Consider the following 20672-nt stretch of genomic DNA (forward strand, 5'->3'; position numbering starts at 1 on the left):
AACTTCAGGGTCCCTGCAAGTGCTGAAGTGCTAATAGCTACTATCAAATTATCCTAGCTATCTGGCATAGAGCACAATAATAAGATGACTCTAATCAGTAAATACTGATCTTAAAATCAATATATCCTCCATCTGTGCCTTCCATAGGGAAAAATTAGCCCCATTTAATTTCTCCACATCCCCTAATGTTGATTTCTCCATGCTCATAATTCTTCCCAACAATAACCTGGCATACACCAAATAATTAAATAGAAAAACCTCACTTTGATACTAGTTGTTAATAAAAGGACAACAAAAATTTAATTTATTGAAAAATAAAAAATTTCATGCACTGAAACAAGAAATAACCAAGAAAATTTACTCAAACACAGAACATTAAATTTATGTGGAAAACCCCATTTTGGGGAAAAACCACGGGGAAAGGGTTTAGTAGATTTTTATTATCACAATGAAAATCTTTATACATTTCACTCACTTCATTCTTTCTCACCCATACATTTCCTTTTTTACTCACACCCCTATATATACAAATATTTCATTATAATACCGTGGGTTGTGAATACCATGGGCATTAACAACTTTGACTTGATTTGGTATCACGCCTAACATAATCCCCTATGGAATAAGGACATGCAATCATCAAAGTAATGCTAGAAGTTTATCTTCATAAAATGTCACGAGAATGCAACATTGACCTCATTACAACTAGAGCCATAAGCAAGTGGGGCCAATATTAGAAATTGCATAAGCAAGCTTAAGTTTTTAGGAATGTTGATGATCCAACTGGATATCAATGGTCATCTACTTGTTCCATTGAATCAACATGATTCTCCACCTTAGTATTTTTTGTTATGATTTCAAGTCCTAAACTTCTAGGGCCATTTGAGTCATAAATAATGGTTATCAGTGATTTGGGGCCTTAGGGTTAGCATGGCATGCCTAGGCCCTACAAAGAATTGTACTTATCAATGAAATTTTTCCAACAAGCTACTTGATGCCCCAAATGGAGGTTTCTTGCAAAAGTTTCACCCCTAGGAAGTTGAGATATCAACCAACCAACTTGCAACCCACAAAAAATTTGGTGCTTTTCCTCCTAGGGTAAGGCTTTTAGAACTTAAGGTATCTTTGTTTATGTTAAAAGACCATTATTTCTCCCTCTTGTAAAATCCTTTTACAAAGGAGTGTAACCACCATCTCTACCTCTTCAAAAATAAGCTACCACAATCCTATCCATCTTGTGTTCTATAGTATTATATTATTTTATTGAGTAATAGAAGTTTGGTTTACACTATATTAATATGATCTCTATTATATTTCTCTTCATGGCAGTTCCATTTACTTTCTTGCCTTTCATTTTGTTCCTTGTAAAACCCAAATCAATTGGTAAGCCTTGACATACTATTATATGATATGGGAGACTTGTGAAAACAATAAAGAAAATACCAAACAAATCTCATAGTAATGCAATAAAAAAAGCCATAAAATTGAGCCATAAGAAGGTGAGAACTACTTAAAAGGTTTCCTAGGGGTAAATAAACCACAAATATCAACATGCAAGCACCATGTAACAATGATACTAATCGAATTATATGACTACACATGTCTACAATATTGTACTCTCTAATAACTCATAAAAATTATAACTAAAGAGTGTTCCCATGAACCAATTTGACCACACAACTTAACAAGGTAGAGAGAATAGGAAAGGAAAAACTACTTCTCCAACTAGTTGATAATTTTTTTGCATGTCCATAATACTCAATGCAATAAGGTGTTTCTTTTAAATAATTGAAACAATGTTCAATTCACACAATGTTGAATTTCTAGGCAGAGATATTTTACATTGTTAAAACAATGCCTTATGATGTTCATTTGTAAATGGAGGTCTTAAAATTGTGAAAATTAGAATCAATATATGGTAGGTAATGAGGGTGGAGTGGAGGGGGATTTTTGGTGTAGGAGGTTTCATAGATAAGGGGGAGTATAAAAAATATTATTTGATAAAAATAGGGGATACCTAGTAAAAATAGGGATTTTTAAAATTAGAATGTTGTATCGGGAAGGGGGTTCAATAAAAATATATTGGGATGGAACTATCAATATCTAGTGAAAATAGAGTTATCCTTTAATATCCCAATAGCACATGTTATGTCATAGGTTCAATGAGTGGTGGCCCCATAGTTTTGAGAAACTTCTAAGGCTACTATAATATTTTCTAGTTTCCTTTTGTGAGATCTTAATAGTATGAGTCCACTATCAAACAACGTAAAATATGTGTTCCACCATTGATTTTTATTATTCGAAATTTAAGTCGCTACAAGGAAAAGATCTTTCCTATTGCTATCTCACTCAAGGAAGGGATTTAATGCATCTAGCCCAATTATGACATCTTCACCACATGATAAGTTATAGGGTTATAAAAATCAACACTAATTTTGACAAAATTAACATCAAAATATAAAAATAAATAAAAAGGAAATGTATTTAAGTGTATCAGAAGCAAATGATAGTACATAACTATTACTGCTAGGGCAAGACCTTTGGTGATAGTCACTGATCACTATCATCATTTGATGGATTGTTTTCTAATAGCACAATTAGGGGGCCTTTGCCAATTTTATTCACAAAAACAATAATTAGTAGTGGGCTTCCATCAATTATTGTTGCATTTAATCGGTGATGTTCATAAAATCCATGTTATTATTCTAGTTGTTGAAGCCACCTATGACAATAATTCTTTGAGTCATTACTAAATCTTCTCATGGTAATGGTTCATTCATGATGTTCGCCATATGTAATTTTCATGATGACCACTTTTAAGGCTCATCACCAATGTCAGTGTTTATTGTAATGACAAAGTGTCTTTCAACCTTCACTTTGCCTCTTCGTATAGAAAAAATTACAAAGTCTTTTGTTCCACAATGTTTTAGGTATTGTGCGCAATTTTCTTATTATATAGCTTATGAAAAATTTATTTTAATCTATATGCAATATTAAAACAAACATAGATCCATCATAACTCTAGTTTTATTAAGCACTAAAAGAGATAAAAAAAATAAGATGCAAATTAGTTGATGCTAAAAAGATCTCAAGATAAGATGGCTTTAGGTTGGTGTGTGTGTGGACATTCACTTAGCTATATCCCTAAGAGTTGGCTCCATTAGATGGATCATCCTTTGAGGACATGTTGTCAATTAAGATGTTATAAGTTCAAATCTGGTCATATCCCTTAAGGTTATTAGCCACCATTCAATTAGATCCTAAGCGGAAATGAAGGATCTCGTGAAATTTTCCTTAAAAAAAAATATGTTAAGTGTATTTTTACATAAACATTTCACATTTTCCTTACACTACTCTATAGAATGCACTCTCTCGATGTAATAATCTCTATATTTACAAAGAACTTATTAATCCCTCACCAACATATATTTGATATTCATGTTTTAACAATTTACAAATTTGATTGGAATTATTTACCTTCAATATTTTTATACATATATAAAATATTGATACATAAATGCTTTGTTTCCTCACTTCTGAAAGGAAAGTTTGCTAGAGCGTTTTTATATAACTTAGGGAATTATAAGAAATGCAAAGGTTAGAAAATCTTAATTAAAAAAACCCCGTAAAGATAGTCCATAAAGGATGAAATCTTGGAATCGGAGGCTTCATACAAAGTATTTTTCAGAAAATCGTGAACTAGAATTGAGGATACTCTCTCTATTATCCTCTAAGTCGAACTCCACTCTGAAAAGGCCTTTAGCACCAAGGATACTCTCTGTATTATCCACTAAGTCAAACCCTACTCTGAAAAATCCTTTGGCTTCTAGCTATATAGCTTTTTTGTCAAAATAGGAAGAGGAAATATATTGATGAAAGCGCGTAAACTTGGGCCAAAGACCATTGAATTTGCGAACCAACCTGTTATCTTTGAAAAATGTCACTTACCCTATCTTGTCCTTATTTATAGCAATAGATAGACCTACAGCTTCATTGACCATCTGAAGTTGAGGGGGGGCGAGTCCATCGGGTCGCCCTTGAGTGCTGGGAGCGAGTTTGCTCCAACGATAATGGAAGCATCTTTGGGTGATGTTGGAGCTGCAAACATCTTCTAGGATGAAAGAAGGAGACCGTCTCTACCATGATTGAGAGGGTGATCTGTAGGGTTGCAGGAGCCAGTATGGCAGAGGAGAGGGGTCCGAGGGCTATCAAGAGCCATTATGGCCAAGGAGAGGGGTCCGATGGTTATCAAGATTGAGCTCTGCATTAAGGCTGAATATGCTATTCTCTGCATGGGCTAGCTGCCAAGACAAACTCTCTCTGCCACCTTTAGAATGGTATGGCGCCATTTTTCCTTTGATTTACGCAGAACTTTACTAATTTTATCATAACAAATTTAGCTAAAATGAATCGATATACGACCATATATTACGAATTAACGATAAATTTTGCTCGTAAAATCTCTCCTCAGTAAATAAACCAAAGAGAATTCAAACATTATTGGAAAAAATCTATCCGGGTTCCAAATGCATTCAGTACATAAACCCGGGCAAATCAATTTTAAAATGTCACCATTGTACGAAAGGGTTAGCAACCATTGAAACATAAGGCATGGCTTGGAAAATGAGAAGTTGAGACGTTGCTCAATGAATGAAGCAGAGAATGAAAGTGCTCAGTCTTTAACAAGGTATCCATTCAATAAATACATTATCAACAAATAATGAATACGTGGCTTCACGAATCTCTAAAATAGCCTTCCTGGATCTCTAAAACAGCCCTCATAAAAGCGTTCACTCTCTTTTAAGTGACATAGCGTTCATTTTTCCATCGTAGAGTTGTTATTTTCCACCTCGTCGCTGTAACATAGAATCAAAAACAGGATCGCCTTGGAGAGGACACGAGCTGCAAATATTTTGAAGTAGAAAGAAATCAGACCGCCATGCAAAATATTTAACTGGATGCCATTCAATTAAAGCATGAACGCACAGAGTTACAACTTACCACTAGAAGTCTTTGTAGAATCCAAGACAACAATAAATGATGCTCGGAATTGAAAAATATTCTTCATTCAAGATAGCAAAAACAATGGGAGTAAAGGCATATTAAATGCTGAAGGTATGATTTCTGAAGTTGCCTACGCGTCATAACTTCATCTTTATTCTCCTATGCCATTTATAGTCAGCTGTGAACACTGAGATATAATATTGTTTAATAGAATATAATTATCGATCCACTCCTCGCCACCGCTATTTGGGCTTACGCTTAAGGTATGAGAACAGAGTTTACATTCAAGCCCAGAGCATCTCCCACCTGTGGTAAACATTCACAGCATTTCCCCGTTTTCGTTCTTTCTTTCCCTCTTTTCTGAGCACATGAGCTCTAATATTTGAAGTGTTTTTTGAGGGCACAAATCCAGCACAGTATTCTACAGAATTTGCATATAACCCTAAATTTATGAAAAAAAATTAACCAAATTGATGGTTTGTTATGAAAACCTCAATTATATAAACCTATTTGTGAATTATGTATCATTATTGGTAATACACAAAGGCTTAATGCCTTTTCCTCCGGCCATGTAGCGTATGTTTTTGTCTCTCTTGAAATTAAGTTCTTATTTTTATTAATAAACTTCAATTGGTATCGGAACAAAGAAAGTCCGGGATCCATGGTAGTTTCCATGGAAGATTATGAGCGTGTGAGATCTTTGATGGAAGAAATGTAGAGTTTACAAAGAAAAACATACCACGCCGACTATAACCGCGAGTTCGAGTGCATACCTTCTGGAGTAGATCAGAGGCATGAGATCCCCGGCTTGTAAGTGTTCCCGATGGACAGTTCAGATGTTTTTTAAACATAGGGAAGATGATTTAATTAATAGAAAATTCAGGGAGTAGGAATCACAGCATATCCCTGTGTCCGTTGCCTCCATTTGTGTGTATTTGTGTGTTGGTTGCTGGACAGAAAGTCTGCATGTCTTGCCTTTTTGAACACAACATCTAAAGTCCAAAACTCCAGGTGAAAATTTATGTTCGGGAAAGCTAATTATCGTTGGAGAATGTGGAAGAACACTGCGTGAAATAGTTTCTACGTATAAGTGGTTCGGTGCACTTGATCATAATGATAAGGGATCTATTTCAACAGTTCCATAGCAAGTGGGATCTCATGTTTCAAAGGGAAGATAATTGTCAGTTCTTGGGCATGTCTTGATAGTTCATGTGATAGTCGATTGCATATGGCAATGTAGGATAGAGGTTTCTTGCGCCATGGCTGAGTGTGACACTTGTGTTGTAAAGAGGAGAACCACTTTAGAATAGAAGGGTCACGCATCTTCCTAATTAGAAGAGAAAATACAAAACACTTATTGTGATTTACGCATTAAATGTTTATAAAACTCAGTAAAACCGGTTTTGAGGGGCTCACCAATATTTCCTTACTATTTTAGAGACTTCTGCTCTCTAACTTGTCCCCACTTTACAGAAGACTTTTACATCTATATTTATCTCAACATACAAATTTAACATCAATACATGACAGAGCAAATAATTAATATGCAACATGGACAATTTTACATAGTAAATGGTTTTCTGAACTTGCAAGTGTTGTGGAGTGTTGGCAACAGTGGTGAAGTAAATGTTTTCCCATATCTATTTATCAAAATTTATTAAATGCCTTAAATTCTCTGTTGTGTTCCGAAATGGTCAACGACATTCAGTGATTTCACCTGCAAACAAAATCGCAATTGTTCAATAGTTGACTAGGCAAGCATCATTTTTGTCAATTTGTTTAAGGCGGTGGTTGGGATTAATATTTCCAACACCCCCTTAATAACAACTGCCACCATTGACAATTCTCAAACAGTCTCTGAGATAAACAAAACTTTCACGTGCCAATGGCTTTGTGAAAATATCAGCAAATCTCTTTGATAAAATGATATTTAGCATCAATATGCTTAGTCCTCTTATGAAAAACAGAATTCTTTGATAATGAAATTGTTGATGTATTGTTGCAAAAAATAGTTGTAGTTCTCACTTGGTCGTGGCGAAGATCCCTCAACATCCTTCTCATCCAAATTTCCTGACACGTTGTTGTTGTTGCAACGACATATTTAGCTTCTGCATTGACAGTGATAATATTGGCTGCTTATTAGAGGCCCATGAAATGGCTGCGGAACCCAAATGAAAAACATATCCTGATGTGCTCTTTCTTTCATCGACACTTCCTGCCCAATCATTGTTAGTGCAACCAACCAGCCTGAAATCACTTGTTACGGTGTACAAAACGCCATACTATTTTGTCCCATTGACATACCTTAGAATCATTTTCGCTGCTTGCCAATGTGTCTCCTTGGGTGTCTCCATGAAACTCGACACCAAACTCACTGCATACATTATATCCAGCCTAGTGGCAGTCAAATGCATCAAGCTGCCTATCATACTTTTGTATAATGTCAGGTTGACATTACTACTACGATCTTCTTTGCTCAACTTCAACCCCATGACAATTGGAGTTGGTGTGAGCTTACTGTTTTGCATATTAAACCTCTCCAAAATGTCTGCTACATACTTTGCTTGAGAGATAAAAATGTCATTTTCTGTTTTCTTTACTTCTATGCCAAAAAAATACCTTAACAACCCCAAGTCAGACATTTCAAATTCATTCTTCATGACTTGTTTGAAATCAGCGATGAGTAAATCATCACTACCTGAAAAGATCAAATCATCTACATATAAGATGACAATAAGAATCTTACCATCACTCTCTCTGATGTAGAGAGTAGGTTCACTGTCACATTTGTCAAAACCATTGTCCAACAAATAGGCATCTATCCTATTGTACCATGCACGTGGTGCTTTCTTCAGCCCATAAAGAGCTTTCCTCAACCACTACACTTTGTCTTCTTTGCCTTCTACCTCATAACCAGGCGGTTTTGCAACATACACTTCCTCTTTCAGCACTCCATTCAAGAACATTGTTTTTATGTCTATTTGATACACTTTCCATTTATGTTGTGCGGCAATTGCCACAATTGTACGCATTGTCTCCATCCTCGTGACTGGCGCAAATGTCTCCAAATAATCTCTTCCATGATGCTGCTTGTATCCTTTGACAACAAGCCTTGCCTTGTGCCTTTCAATCTTTCCCTCAATTTTGCTTTTGGTCTTATAGACCCACTTCACCCCAATGACTTGTTTTCCTTGCGGCAAGTCCACTAACTCCCATGTGTCATTCCTTTTAATTGCTTCTATTTCTTCCTCTATTGCCACAACCCATTTTTCTTCTTTAACTACATCCTCAAAATGGATTGGGTCATCTACATGAAAAAACAAAGCAAACAAAGAATTCAAACCAATGTTACTATCAGCTTCATCTTGCTCATAGATCTCATTTAAATTTCTGAATCTTAGTCTTCTTGTGCTTGCTGAAGATGGGTTTGACATGTCACTTGGTGTTGCGCTTTGCGGCGTGCTTGGAGAAACAATTGCTTGACTGTGCGACATTGTCCTATTATTTGTTGACGATGTTGCTTGTTGTCTTCTTTGTTGCATTTGAATAGGTGTAGAGGGAGTCACTGTTGAGGAATTACTTCTTTCTATCAATTCCTCTTTGTCTTCATATGGTATACATACTTTCACATTGATTGTCTTCTCTAAACTTCCATCCCATGCTTCCTCCTCTATGAATTGCACATCTCTGTGTAGAGGGAGTCACCGTTGAGGAATTACTTCCTGTTATCAATTCCTCTATCTTCATGTGGTATACATACTTTCACATTGATTGTCTTCTCTAAACTTCCATCCCATGCTTCCTCCTCTATGAACTGCACATCTCTGTTGATTATGACTTTATTGGTTGATGGATTGTAGAGCTTGTATGCCTTGGATTCATCACTATATCCAACAAATATGCATTTATCTCCCTTGTTTTCCAACTTCTTCCTCAACTCATCCGGGACATGTGGATACGCCACACAACCAAAGACTCTCATGTGACTGACACTATGATTTATTCCACTCCATGCCTCTTCAGGAACTACGTTCTGGACGCTTTTGGTTAGACATCTATTCAATATATGTGTTGCACAAGCGATAACTTCAACCCAATAATCATTTGGAAAATGCTTTTCCTTCAACATACTCCTTGCCATCTCCATAATGGTCATATTCTTCCTTTCCGCCACACCATTTTGTTGTGGTGTATATCTTGTTGTAAATTGCTTGTGAATTCCATGTTCCCTACAAAAACATAGGAAATCATTTGAGATGTATTCGCCACCTTTGTCAGTCCTGAGGACTTTGATGTAGTGTCCGCTTTGCTTTTCCACAAGAGCTTTGTATTGACGAAAGCACTCAAACACTTCACTTTTCTGTTTTAGGAGATAAACGCATGTCTTCCCTTTGTAGTCATCTGTGAAGATCAATAAATAGTGGTTGTCACATAAATCTGAGTGGAAAATCTCCAAAGGTGCCTTTTCCCTCATTGACTTTCCTGTTGGAAATGTCTTTCTATGTTGCTTGCCCAAGATACATCCTTCACATAGGTTGTCCAGTTTTTCTATGAGTGGTAAACCCTTCACCATGTCTTTCCTATGCAGCAAATTCAAACCTCCAAAGTTGAGATGTCGAAATCTCAAATGCCATAACTAATTTTCATCTTTTACCTCTGCTAGAAAGTTTACTTGTGTGACAGCTGCATCTTTTCTTTCATTCTCTTGTGAGTTCATTGAGAGTTGTGTTTGAGCACCTTCTCTCTCCAAATCTGATCTTATTTTTAGGGGAAACATTTGATTGTTTTTCATCTGAACCTTTGTAATCAGTTTTCTGCTTGGAGGCCTATCTAAAATTGTGCACTCATCATTTTTGAAAAAGACATTGTAGCCCTTTTGCATGAGCTGTCTAATGCGTATGAGGTTATACTTTAAACCAGGGACAAAGTAAACATCTGAGATGTACTTCTTCTCCCCCTTCTTTGTTAGGATATTAACTCTTCCTTTTCCCATGACAAAGACTTTTCTATCAGTCCCTAATATCACTTCGGATTTCACACTTTCATCTAGATTGGAAAACATTTCTATGTTCCCTGACATGTGATTATTACACCCTGAATCTAGATACCATATATCACTTTGTTTTTATTGTGCTACAATACAAGCTAAAAACATGCTATCATGGTTCTGATTTTCTTTTCTGAAATTTACATTTGGTTTGCTAATAATGTCATATTGCTTCTTTCTACATTCATTTTCATAATGACCATACTTCTTACAGTAATGACATTGAACTTGAGATTTATCATACCTCTGACCTTGTGCTTGATTTTGGCTTGGGCATTGCTTGGAATTTGATTGTTGACCCTTCCAACTAAGCTTGAAGGGCTGCTTTTTCCACCTCTGGGTGGGCTTCTTCCTCTTCCTCTGCCTCTACCTTAACCAAATGAAACTTTTGTCTTGAAGGCATGCTCCAATGAGGAGCTTGTTGCTCTATTCAGTCTATGTTCATGATAAACCAGTGATCCATGAAGTTCATCCACTGAGAATTGTGAGAGATCCTTTGTCTCTTCTATGGACACAACAATGGCATCAAACCTTGCTAGTAGGCTTCTCAAAACTTTCTCAACTATTCTCCTTTCCCCAAGTGTCTCACCATGAGACCTGATTTGAGTCATCAACCCAATTACATGTATAAAAAATGAGTCCACATTCTCAGTCTCTTTCATACAAAGTGTTTCAAAGTCTCTTCTCAACATTTGCAGCTTTGCTTCACTTTTTCCATTCTTTGGTAGGTTGTCTGGAGGGTGTCTCAGGCTTGCTTGGACTTCGTTGCTACTGCAACCCTTGGGAAAATACTTTCATAAACTGCTTGAAAAATATAAAACAGGGCTTTTGAATCCTTATTCATGTTGTCCCTTCACAAATCTCTTTCTACTTGAGATAAGGCAGTGTATGTTCTTGCATCTGTTGGTTCTTGAAAACCATTCTCCACCAAATCCCAAATGTCTTGAGAAGAAAACAGGCCTTTCATTATAATAGCCTAATAATCATAATTTTTTGCATTAAACTGAGGTATCTGAGGATTAGTCAAGTTTGTACTTGATGTTTCCATTTCAGGGTGTAAAAAAAAAAATTCTACTTGCTGGTAAAAATGCTAAAAAACAACATGTCCTCAAAAAAATTTTAACATCTAGTAAAAACACTTGTTTTTCCACTAAAAAACATGTTAGAAAAAATTCACGGGGTAGAGGAGAGGAATCTCAACTCAAAATTCCATTGAGATGAAGTTAACTTCAGTTGTGGAAAGGAAATCACAACTACACAAGGGCTTAATAAAACACAGAAACAAAAAATGTTGTGGTAAATCAACTTGTGAAACATTAATACCATGAACAAGCCACACTTTATATTATATGTTAAAACATAAGGAAATTCATTCACACGATAAATGGAGGCTGCAACTCCAAGTGAAAATACAAAACACTTACTGTGATCTATCACTGGGTTGCGGAGTAAATGTCTGTAAAACTCAGTGAAATTGGTTTTCACGCGGCCCACCAATATTTCTTCCACAATTTTCTCCTCACTACCTCACAGCTCTCTAACTTGCCCCCAATTTACAAATGACTTTTACATCCATATTTATCTCAACATCCTCACTACCTCACAGAGTCTAGCTCTCTAACTTGCCCCCACTTTACAAATGACTTTTACATCCATATTTATCTCAAAATACAAATTTGACATTAATACATGAGACAACAAATAATTAATACACAACATAGGCAATTTTACATAGTAAATGGATTTCTGAACTTGCAGTTGTTGTGGAGTGTGCACAAGGAGTGTGGGCAACAGTCGTTGAGTAAATGTTTGCCCACATGTATTTACCAAAATTTATTAAATGCATTAATCTATCTGTTATGTTGCGGAATGGTCAGCAATGTACTTCTATTCTAACTTTAGAGTTTCACCTACAAACAAAATCACAACCATGCAATAGTTGACTAAGCAAGTATGGTGTTTAGTTTATTTAAAGCAGTGATTGAAATTAATAATTCCACCCAAGAAAATTCACGGGAATTCTATAAATACGGCCTTACTCATTATTTAAAAATTTAAAAATAAAAAACAAAACAAAATGTTTCAATCTAAGCGGAGAACACTTACTAATGGTGTTATTTTAATGACTGGTTTTCACTTGTGCGTGTATCCAATTTTTTAGCAAGGCAAATCTAGATTTTCCTTGGGTAATTATCAGTCTCTATTTCCCATTGTGCACCCTTCCTTTTTTTAGACTTATGGTGGAAAAGCCAAATCTCATTTTGAAGGTCCAATACCTTCAAAATTTCTCAAATCTGTGAGGTTTGAAATTACATTGTCAACAGGAGTATTCATTATTTTTGTTGTGTTCTATACATGGCATTATTGGTTATAATAATGAGGCATTCCAGTGTGAACAACAATTCATTGATGTTATGTGCTTAATTGCGAGTGATTGAATTTTGGATGTGTTTTGAATAAATTCATATTCAATAATTGATTTTGTTAGACCAGGGCATACATAACACACAGCGGATTTATACTTAGAGACTTACGGCAATAGCAGAGAATAATTCATAGAGACGGACAAATGGAGAAACAACAAGATTACTCAGTCAGAAATAGCGGAATAGATAAAACAATCACTGGAGAACATAAATCACTTTGCATTACATAACAGCCTTGGGCCTTGGCTTACTTTCCTTGGCCAGAGAAATTACAAATTTATAGAGGCAGAAGAAGGATCTAGAATATTGTATGTGATTCAGATGGAGATCTAGAATGATCTAGAAACTACTGGCGGTGTAGGAGGATCTAGAATCCTGCATGTGATTCTAGAAACTAACGGCGGTGTAGAAAGATCTAGAATCCTGGAGATCTAGAAAGATCAGATCTAGAATCCTCCGTGAATTTGGCTTCACACTTAACATTCTCCCACTTGAAGCCAAATAAGAGTTATCAAGTCACACCGAGTCCTACCATGCCTCTACATAACTCATGTTTATTTCGTGGTAGAATCTTAGTGAGCATATCAGCAGGGTTTCTATTTGTATGGATCTTTTCCAAGGATAACTGTTCTTCCTCCAACACATGCCGGATCCAATGGTACCTTAAGTCAATGTGCTTGGTTTTTTAATGAAATGCTGAGTTTTTCACCAAGTGAATAGCACTCTGACTATCACAATATAACACATACTTGTCCTACTTTATTCCTGTCTCTCCTAGGAATCGCTGCATCCACAACAACTCTTTACAAGCTTCTGTTAAAGCTATGTACTATGCTTCTATTGTAGAGAGGGCTACTATTCTTTGTAGCCTTGACACCCAAGATACTGCTGCACCTATAAATGTATAAAAATAACCTATAGTGGACTTTCTGGTATCCATATCTCCAGCCATATCCGCATTTGTAAATCCTTCAAGCACAGTCTCATCATGACCAAAACATAAACAATAATGACTAGTACCCTTGAGATACCTTAAAATCTACTTTACTGCTTGTCAATGTTGTTTGCCTAGATTGGTAAGGAACCTGCTCACCACTCCCACTGAATATGCAATGTCTGGTCATGTGCATACCATGGCATACATTAAGCTGCCAACTGCGGAAGCATAAGGAATTCCGCTCATCTCTTCTTTCTCTTTGTCATTACTAGGACATAATTTAGTACGCAGCTTGAAGTGGGTTGCAAGTGGTATACCAACTGGCTTGGCATCTTTCATATTAAACCTGTCAAGCACCTTCTTGATATATTTTTCCTGTGATAGCCACATCCTTTTGTTTTTCCTGTCATGCATAATCCGCATGCCCAATATCTGTTGTGCTGGTCCCAAATCCTTCATTGCAAATTTTCTACCAAAATCTTTCTTCAACCTATTGATCTTATACTTATCATGCCCAACAATCAACATGTCATCCACATATAACAATAATATAATATGATATACTTTCCTTGATCATACCTCTTGATATAGACACAATGGTCAGCTTCCAACCTTTGAAAACCATGTTCCAACATGAATGAATCAAATTTATTATACCATTGTCGAGGTGCCTATTTCAACCCATAGAGACTCTTCTTCAAACTACAAACAAGGCCTTCTTTTCCTTTTTCTATGAAGCCTTATAGCTGCTCCATACAAATTTCTTCCTCCAATTCACCATAAAGGAAAGCAGTTTTTACATCTAACTGTTCACATTCTAGGTCTAAAGCAGCAACTAGACCAAGAATGACTCTAATGAATGATATTTTAACAACAAGTGAGAAAATTTCAGCGAAGTCAATACCTTTTTTTTGGGCAAAACCTTTCACCACCAGTCTTGCTTTATACCTCTCCCTCTTTTCGTCACCTTCATGCTTAATCCTGTAAACCCATTTATTTTGTAAAGCCTTTCTACCTTTGGGAGGTTTACCAACTCCCAAGTTTTATTTTCCTACAAAGAGTTCATTTCTTCTTCCATTGCTTTGTTCCATTCTTTACTGTGCTCGACTTTACAGGCTTCTTGAAAACAATTAGGTTCACCTTCATCAGTCAACAAAATATAATTTGAAGGAGGATACCTTTGTGAAGGCTTATGAGGCCTAGAAGATCTGCAAACCAACTGTGGTGGTGCATTATTAGGTTGAATCTCCTGTATTCCTTCTTCTTGTTGTTCATTATTTTCCACTTGTTGTTTTTCATGCTCCTGAATTTGTTGTTCATTTTCTTTTATTGGTGGTATGTTTTCCTGTTGCTCATCAAACCTGTCAATAACCTTCTTGACCTCCAACTCACTACGGTCCTCTTGAACACTTCTGACTCATTAAATATAACATCCCTGCTTCTAATAATTTTATGTTTGACTGGATCCCATAGACGATAACCAAGATCTTCATCCGCATATCCCAAAAAAATGCATTTCATAGATTTATCATCTAGCTTAGTTCTATTTTCTTTGGGAATATGTACAAATGCATCACATCCAAAGATTTTCAAGTGAAAATAATTCAAATTCTTACCAGTCCAAACTTCTTCAGGGATACCGCAATCCAAGGTTGTACTTGGAGATCTATTTATGAGGTAGCAAGTGGTCCTGACTGCTTCAACCCAAAAATTCTTCTCCAAACCAGAATTGGACAACATACTTCGCACCTTTTCCATAATGGTGTGATTCATCCTTTCTGCGACACCATTTTGTTGAGGAGTACCAGGCACAGTCTTCTCATGCTTTATGCCAAACCTGTTACAATATTCCTTAAATGCATTTGAGCAATATTCTCCACCATTATCTGTTCTTAAACACTTTAGCAATTTGTTAATCTCTCTTTCAACAACAACATGAAATTTTTGAAATATTCCAAACACTTCACTTTTATTTTTCATAGGATATGCCCAAACCTTTCTGTATGCATCATCTATAAATGTTACAAAATATAATGCTCCACCTAATGATTTGATGTTAACAAGCCCAAACACATCTGGGTGTACCAATTCTAACACATTTTTCTATCTGTCATGGCCACCTCTAAGGAATGAAACCCTTCTTTGTCTACCATATATACAATGCTCACAAAGATCAAGATTGTAGGATTTCAAACCTAACAATAATTTTTTATCAACAAGGATTTTTAAGCCTTTCTCGCTCATGTGACCCAAACGCTTATGCCACAGATCTACTGAATTTCCTTCTTTTGTGATAGCAACCAAATCTGATTTTCCTATCAGTGTCTTCAATGTGTATAATGTTCCTATCTTGGGTCCTTTGGCCATGACCAATGCACCTTCTTCCTTTTAAAATACCCTTTTCAAAATTCCTACTCCTTTTTAAAATATACTTTTCAAAATTCCAACATATAATTATATATGTTTCATAATAAATGTAGAAACGTATATAATGTTTTAACCTTTTCACATTTCACACATACATATGTTGGTTTGAGAAAAAACTTTACGTGCAAGCTTGATGTAAAAAAAACTTACGAACACAACGTTTCAACTCCAATCTCCATGGATCTCCACTTTTCAAACTACAGAAACACATTTCAACATAAGTCCACGACCTTGTTTTTCTTGCAACAACTGTCTTTTAGTTCCAGCGTTTCTCAACGATTTCCTCAACAAATCCTTCAACAGCTCCAAGAGTAACAACCAATGTTTTAACGAACGTTGCCAAAGCAAGGCAATGGCACTAAGCGGCTTGCATCATGGATATTTGAACTTGGCTCCGATATCAGTTGTTAGACCACAACATACATAACACATAGTGGATTTATACTCAAAGACTTACGGCAATAGCAGAGAATAATTCACAGAGACAGACAAATGGAAAAACAACAAGATTACTCAGTCAGAAATAGCGGAATAGATAAAACAATCACTGGAGAACAGAAATCACTTTGCATTACATAACAGGCTTGGGCCTTGGCTTGCTTTCCTTGGCCAGAAAAATTACAAATTTATAGAGGGAGAAGAAGGATCTAGAATCCTATATGTGATTCATATGGAGATCTGGAATGATCTAGAAACCACTGGCGGTGTAGGAGGATCTAGAATCCCGCATGTGATTCTAGAAACTAATGGCGGTGTAGAAAGATCTAGAATCCTGGAGATCTAGAAAGATCTGATCTAGAATCCTCCATGAATTTGGCTTCACACTTAACAGATTTATGTGTGAAGTGATCGAGTTCTTGTTGACTCGTGTGGAAACCATCGTGGTGCAATAGAACCATAGATTTTATACGGTGGTTATAAGTTGTTTTATATGGCTAGAAGTGAGACAACAATTCCATCTTAGGGTGGTTTGGGTGTTTGTGTGAGATGGATGTGATCGTCATCAGTTACCGACTCCTTACCTCTCTTCACCTTTAAAACAATGTTAGAAGTCAAAGAAACAAAATGAAACACAGATTTTCAAGTTGAAGTAGTTCTTAATAATGGTTTTGGCAAAATAAGTGTTAAAATAAGTTCTAAGTGTTAAATCAAATATAATTAAGTAATGTCAAAATATTTTATATGTTTAAGCTTTTTTTGTCTTTCCAATAAATTAGTATCAAAGTTGATAAAAAATAACAAAATCAAAAAATCAATTACAGACCCAATAAAAAAAAAAAAAAAAACTTTTTTTTTTTTTTAAATTAAGTTACGAATTTATTAAACTGTTAAAAAGTGCCCAAATTTCAAACTTAATCCATACAAAAACAATTCAATTTACTTGAATCTTATGTGCGCAGTTTCTATACAGTGGGGAGTGCCAGGCCGTTCATACGGATTCAACGGTTATAAGCCCTATAAAAAAACGCAGTTGTCTATAATGCGACTTTTTAGAAGTCAAGTTTGATAACTAGTTTCTGCACAATCAAAGCGTCCCAGGGGTTTTCCAGGGTGCTGAATCCAAATATGCAGTTAAAAAACTATTTTAACTGCAACAAATCAAGATTTACCCTGAATTTCTTCCGCCGTATTCCGTCACTAGAATCTCCAAAAAATCGTATTATAGACCACTCCTAAAAAAACCCGTGAAGTGTTAACAAAGGGCCCGTATGCATTAATTCTGGTGGACCGAAATCAAATCACGTGGCTCACGTGGACGATTCCTTTTTGAAAAAGTTAAAATTATAATTTAAATTGTCGTGGTTTAATATCAAAGTTTTTCCATAATACGTACGTGTGTTTTATGAAAAGTGTTTGTTTTGAAGTTCTTTTAGAAAGGACTTTAAAAAAGTTTTTTTTAAGAGGAGATTTTTTATAAAGTTTTTTAATAAAAGAGATTTTTTATAAAGTTTTTTAATAAAATATATTAAAAAAAAATTAGTAAAATTTAATAGGGGATATTATTTTTTGAAGAAAGATGATTTGCAACTTTATTTCTCACTGTTTACATGGAAAGATTATGATGTGTGGGTCATTAAGATGGCAGCTCATGATGTTTGGGTTTCCAAAACCTAAGGTTGAAGCAGAAGAAAAAGCTCTCACTAATGCAAAGAGGGAATAATTGAAGAGAGATAAAAAGAAGAATGCGCAAACGTTGCATCTTATCCAGCAAGGAGTGCATTGAGCAGTGTTTCAGAAGATTATGATCATGTCATCAACAAATGAAGCATGAGATACTTCGGCGACAAGCTATAAAGGTATGGTCAAATTCAATATTGTTAAGTTGCAGAATACTGGGAGAGATTTTGAAAGTTTGCAGATGAAGGAAACATAGGACTTTGATTCTTTCATGAATCGGGTCATGACTATCGTAAATCAGTTAAAATTTTATGGTGAGGAAATTAAAGATTAAAAAATGGCCGAGAAGGTCCTCAAATCTTTGTCAACCAAATTTGATGTTGTGGTAACAACCATAGAAGAAGCCAATGATTTGGCATCATTAAAGTTGATGAGTTGATGGGATCACTTATATCACATGAGGCAAAGATAGAAAGAAATAAGGATGTCACTTTAGAGACCGCTTTCAAAAGTCAATTTTTTATTTCAGGAGATAGAGGTCGAGGCAGAAGTAGATTGAGAGGCAAAGGACGAAGCAGAAGATATGGTAGTTAGAGAGATGTCCGAGAAGAGCATGAACATGAAAGTGGAAGCATCAACAGAAGCTTCCTCAATAATCAAAGAGTTCACAAATCAAAGGTGAGATATTATTATTGCAATAAATTTGATCATTATGATCGTGATTGCACGAAGATGATAGTTGATCAAGAGAACCAAAGAGCTAATGTCACTAACGAGAGTACTAACTCCATGCTCCTAGTTTTCCATACCTTGCATGAACCTTATGATAATGTGTGGCTATTAGCTAGTGGTTCAATAACCACATGACAGGCAACAAGAATTTGGTTGAAAATTTGGATCAATCTGTGAAGATAGAGGTAAAGTTGGGGATTGACAAGATTGTGGATATAGATGGCAAAGGAGTGGTCAAAATTATAACCAAGCAAGGGGAGCCGAAGACAATCTCAGAGCTATATTATGTCTTTAATCTCAATCATACTTTCATAAGTGTTGCTCAATTGCCACAGAAAGGATACATAGTTATCTTTCAAGGATAAGAGTGTGTTATATATGACAAGTCCCCAAGAAAGCAGCTGATAGAAAAGGTGCAGATGATGAGGAACAAACTCTTTCCTCTAATTATGCATTACAGTGATCAAGTCAATTCTTTTACAGTTGCATGTTCTAATGATTATTAGTTATGGCACTTTTGGTTTAGACACTTGCACTTTTTTGGTTTAATATTGTTGCAGTAGAAACAGATGGTCAGAGGAGTACCTCCCATCAAAGAACCTGCTAGTACTTGCGAGTGTTGCATCTAGGGAAAGCAACATTGTGAATGTTTTCCAAAACGAGTTGCATACCGAGAAAAGCAACCTCTTGAGCTAATGCATACAGACTTCTGTGAACCTATGAGGACATAGTCAATTGGTGGAAGTAGTTACTTCCTCACTTTCATTGATAACTATAACAGAAAGATTTGGGTTTACTTCTTGAAGCAGAAGTCTGAAATTTTTGCAAGGTTTAAAGAATTCAAAGCCTTAGCAGAGAACCAAAGTGATCTAAAAATCAAGGTATTCAGGTCAGATCATGGTGGAGAATATGATTCAAAGACATTCCATGATTACTGCAAACAACATGGAATCATAAGATAGTTTACAACCAGGTACACACAGTAGTAGAATGGTGTAGCAAAGAGAAAGAACAAGACAATTATGAACATGGCAAGAAGCATGTTGAAAGGAAGAAACTTGTCTAATGAGTATTGGGCAGAAGCAGTTGCATTTGATATTTATGTGATCAACAAATTTCCTATAAAGAGTCTGAGGAATAGAGTACCAAAACAAGCATGGTCAGGTATGTCTTGTAGTGTATCTCATCTCATAATATTTGGATGTGTAGCTTATGCACATCTGCCTAAAGAGTGAAGAGGAAAATTGGATGATAAAAGTGAAAAATGCATATTTACTGGTTATAGTGAGTAATCAAAAGCTTACAAATTGTATAACCCTCTCACCAAGAAGACCATAATTAGCAGGGATTTTGTGTTCAAAGAAAAAGAGTCATGGAATGGGACTGTAGAAAAAACAGTTGATGCACAAGTGTCACTAATGGAAGAAGATGATTTAGAAAAAAGGAGTAGGAAGAATCACAAGTGAAGACACCAAATAGAGACACACCAACAAGGACTCCAAGATTTTAAAAGAAGCATGGATCTTCAAGCAGATCAACAAATCGAGATTCTACCAACAGTCAATCAGGTGATGAATCAAGTAATGGTAAGAGAAATATGAGAAGACTGGAAGATATTTATGATGATTTGGATGTTAGTTCAAATTTTACATTGTTGTCATTCCAACCTTCATTTGAAGAAGAATTCCAAGATGAAAATTGAGTTTAAGCCATGGATGAAGAAATTGAAGCTATTAAAAAGAATGATACATGGGATTTGGTTTATTTACCAAAGTACAAAAATATCATTGGTATAAAGTGGGTGTACAAGACAAAGTTGAATGAGAAAGGTGAAATTGATAGATTTAAAGTATGATTTTTAGCAAAAGGATTCTGACAGCAACTGGGAATAGATTTTGGAGAAACATTTGCTCTCGTAGCTAGATTGGATACTATAAGAGAAGTTCTAGCCACAGTAGCTCAGAAAAAGTGGAAAATATAT

At 35.7% G+C, this 20672-nt stretch overlaps 1 protein-coding gene across 1 annotated transcript in view; it reads right to left on the bottom strand.

Annotated features, from left to right (window-relative positions):
* Positions 1-4753: 4753 nt before the first annotated feature.
* The window catches only part of LOC149246406 (cysteine-rich receptor-like protein kinase 10), a 41757-nt gene continuing 25838 nt past the window's right edge, over positions 4754-20672 (bottom strand). Inside the window, exon 6 of the mRNA XM_089455683.1 lies at positions 4754-4902. Coding sequence (XP_089311809.1) covers positions 4870-4902 — 33 coding nt within the window. The 3' untranslated portion in view covers positions 4754-4869. The remainder of the gene's footprint in view (positions 4903-20672) is intronic.

This window comes from Pinus tabuliformis, chromosome 7, assembly GCF_031772625.1.
Source record: "Pinus tabuliformis cultivar Carrire ecotype Pingquan chromosome 7, CPIR1, whole genome shotgun sequence".
Classification (NCBI taxonomy): domain Eukaryota; kingdom Viridiplantae; phylum Streptophyta; class Pinopsida; order Pinales; family Pinaceae; genus Pinus; species Pinus tabuliformis.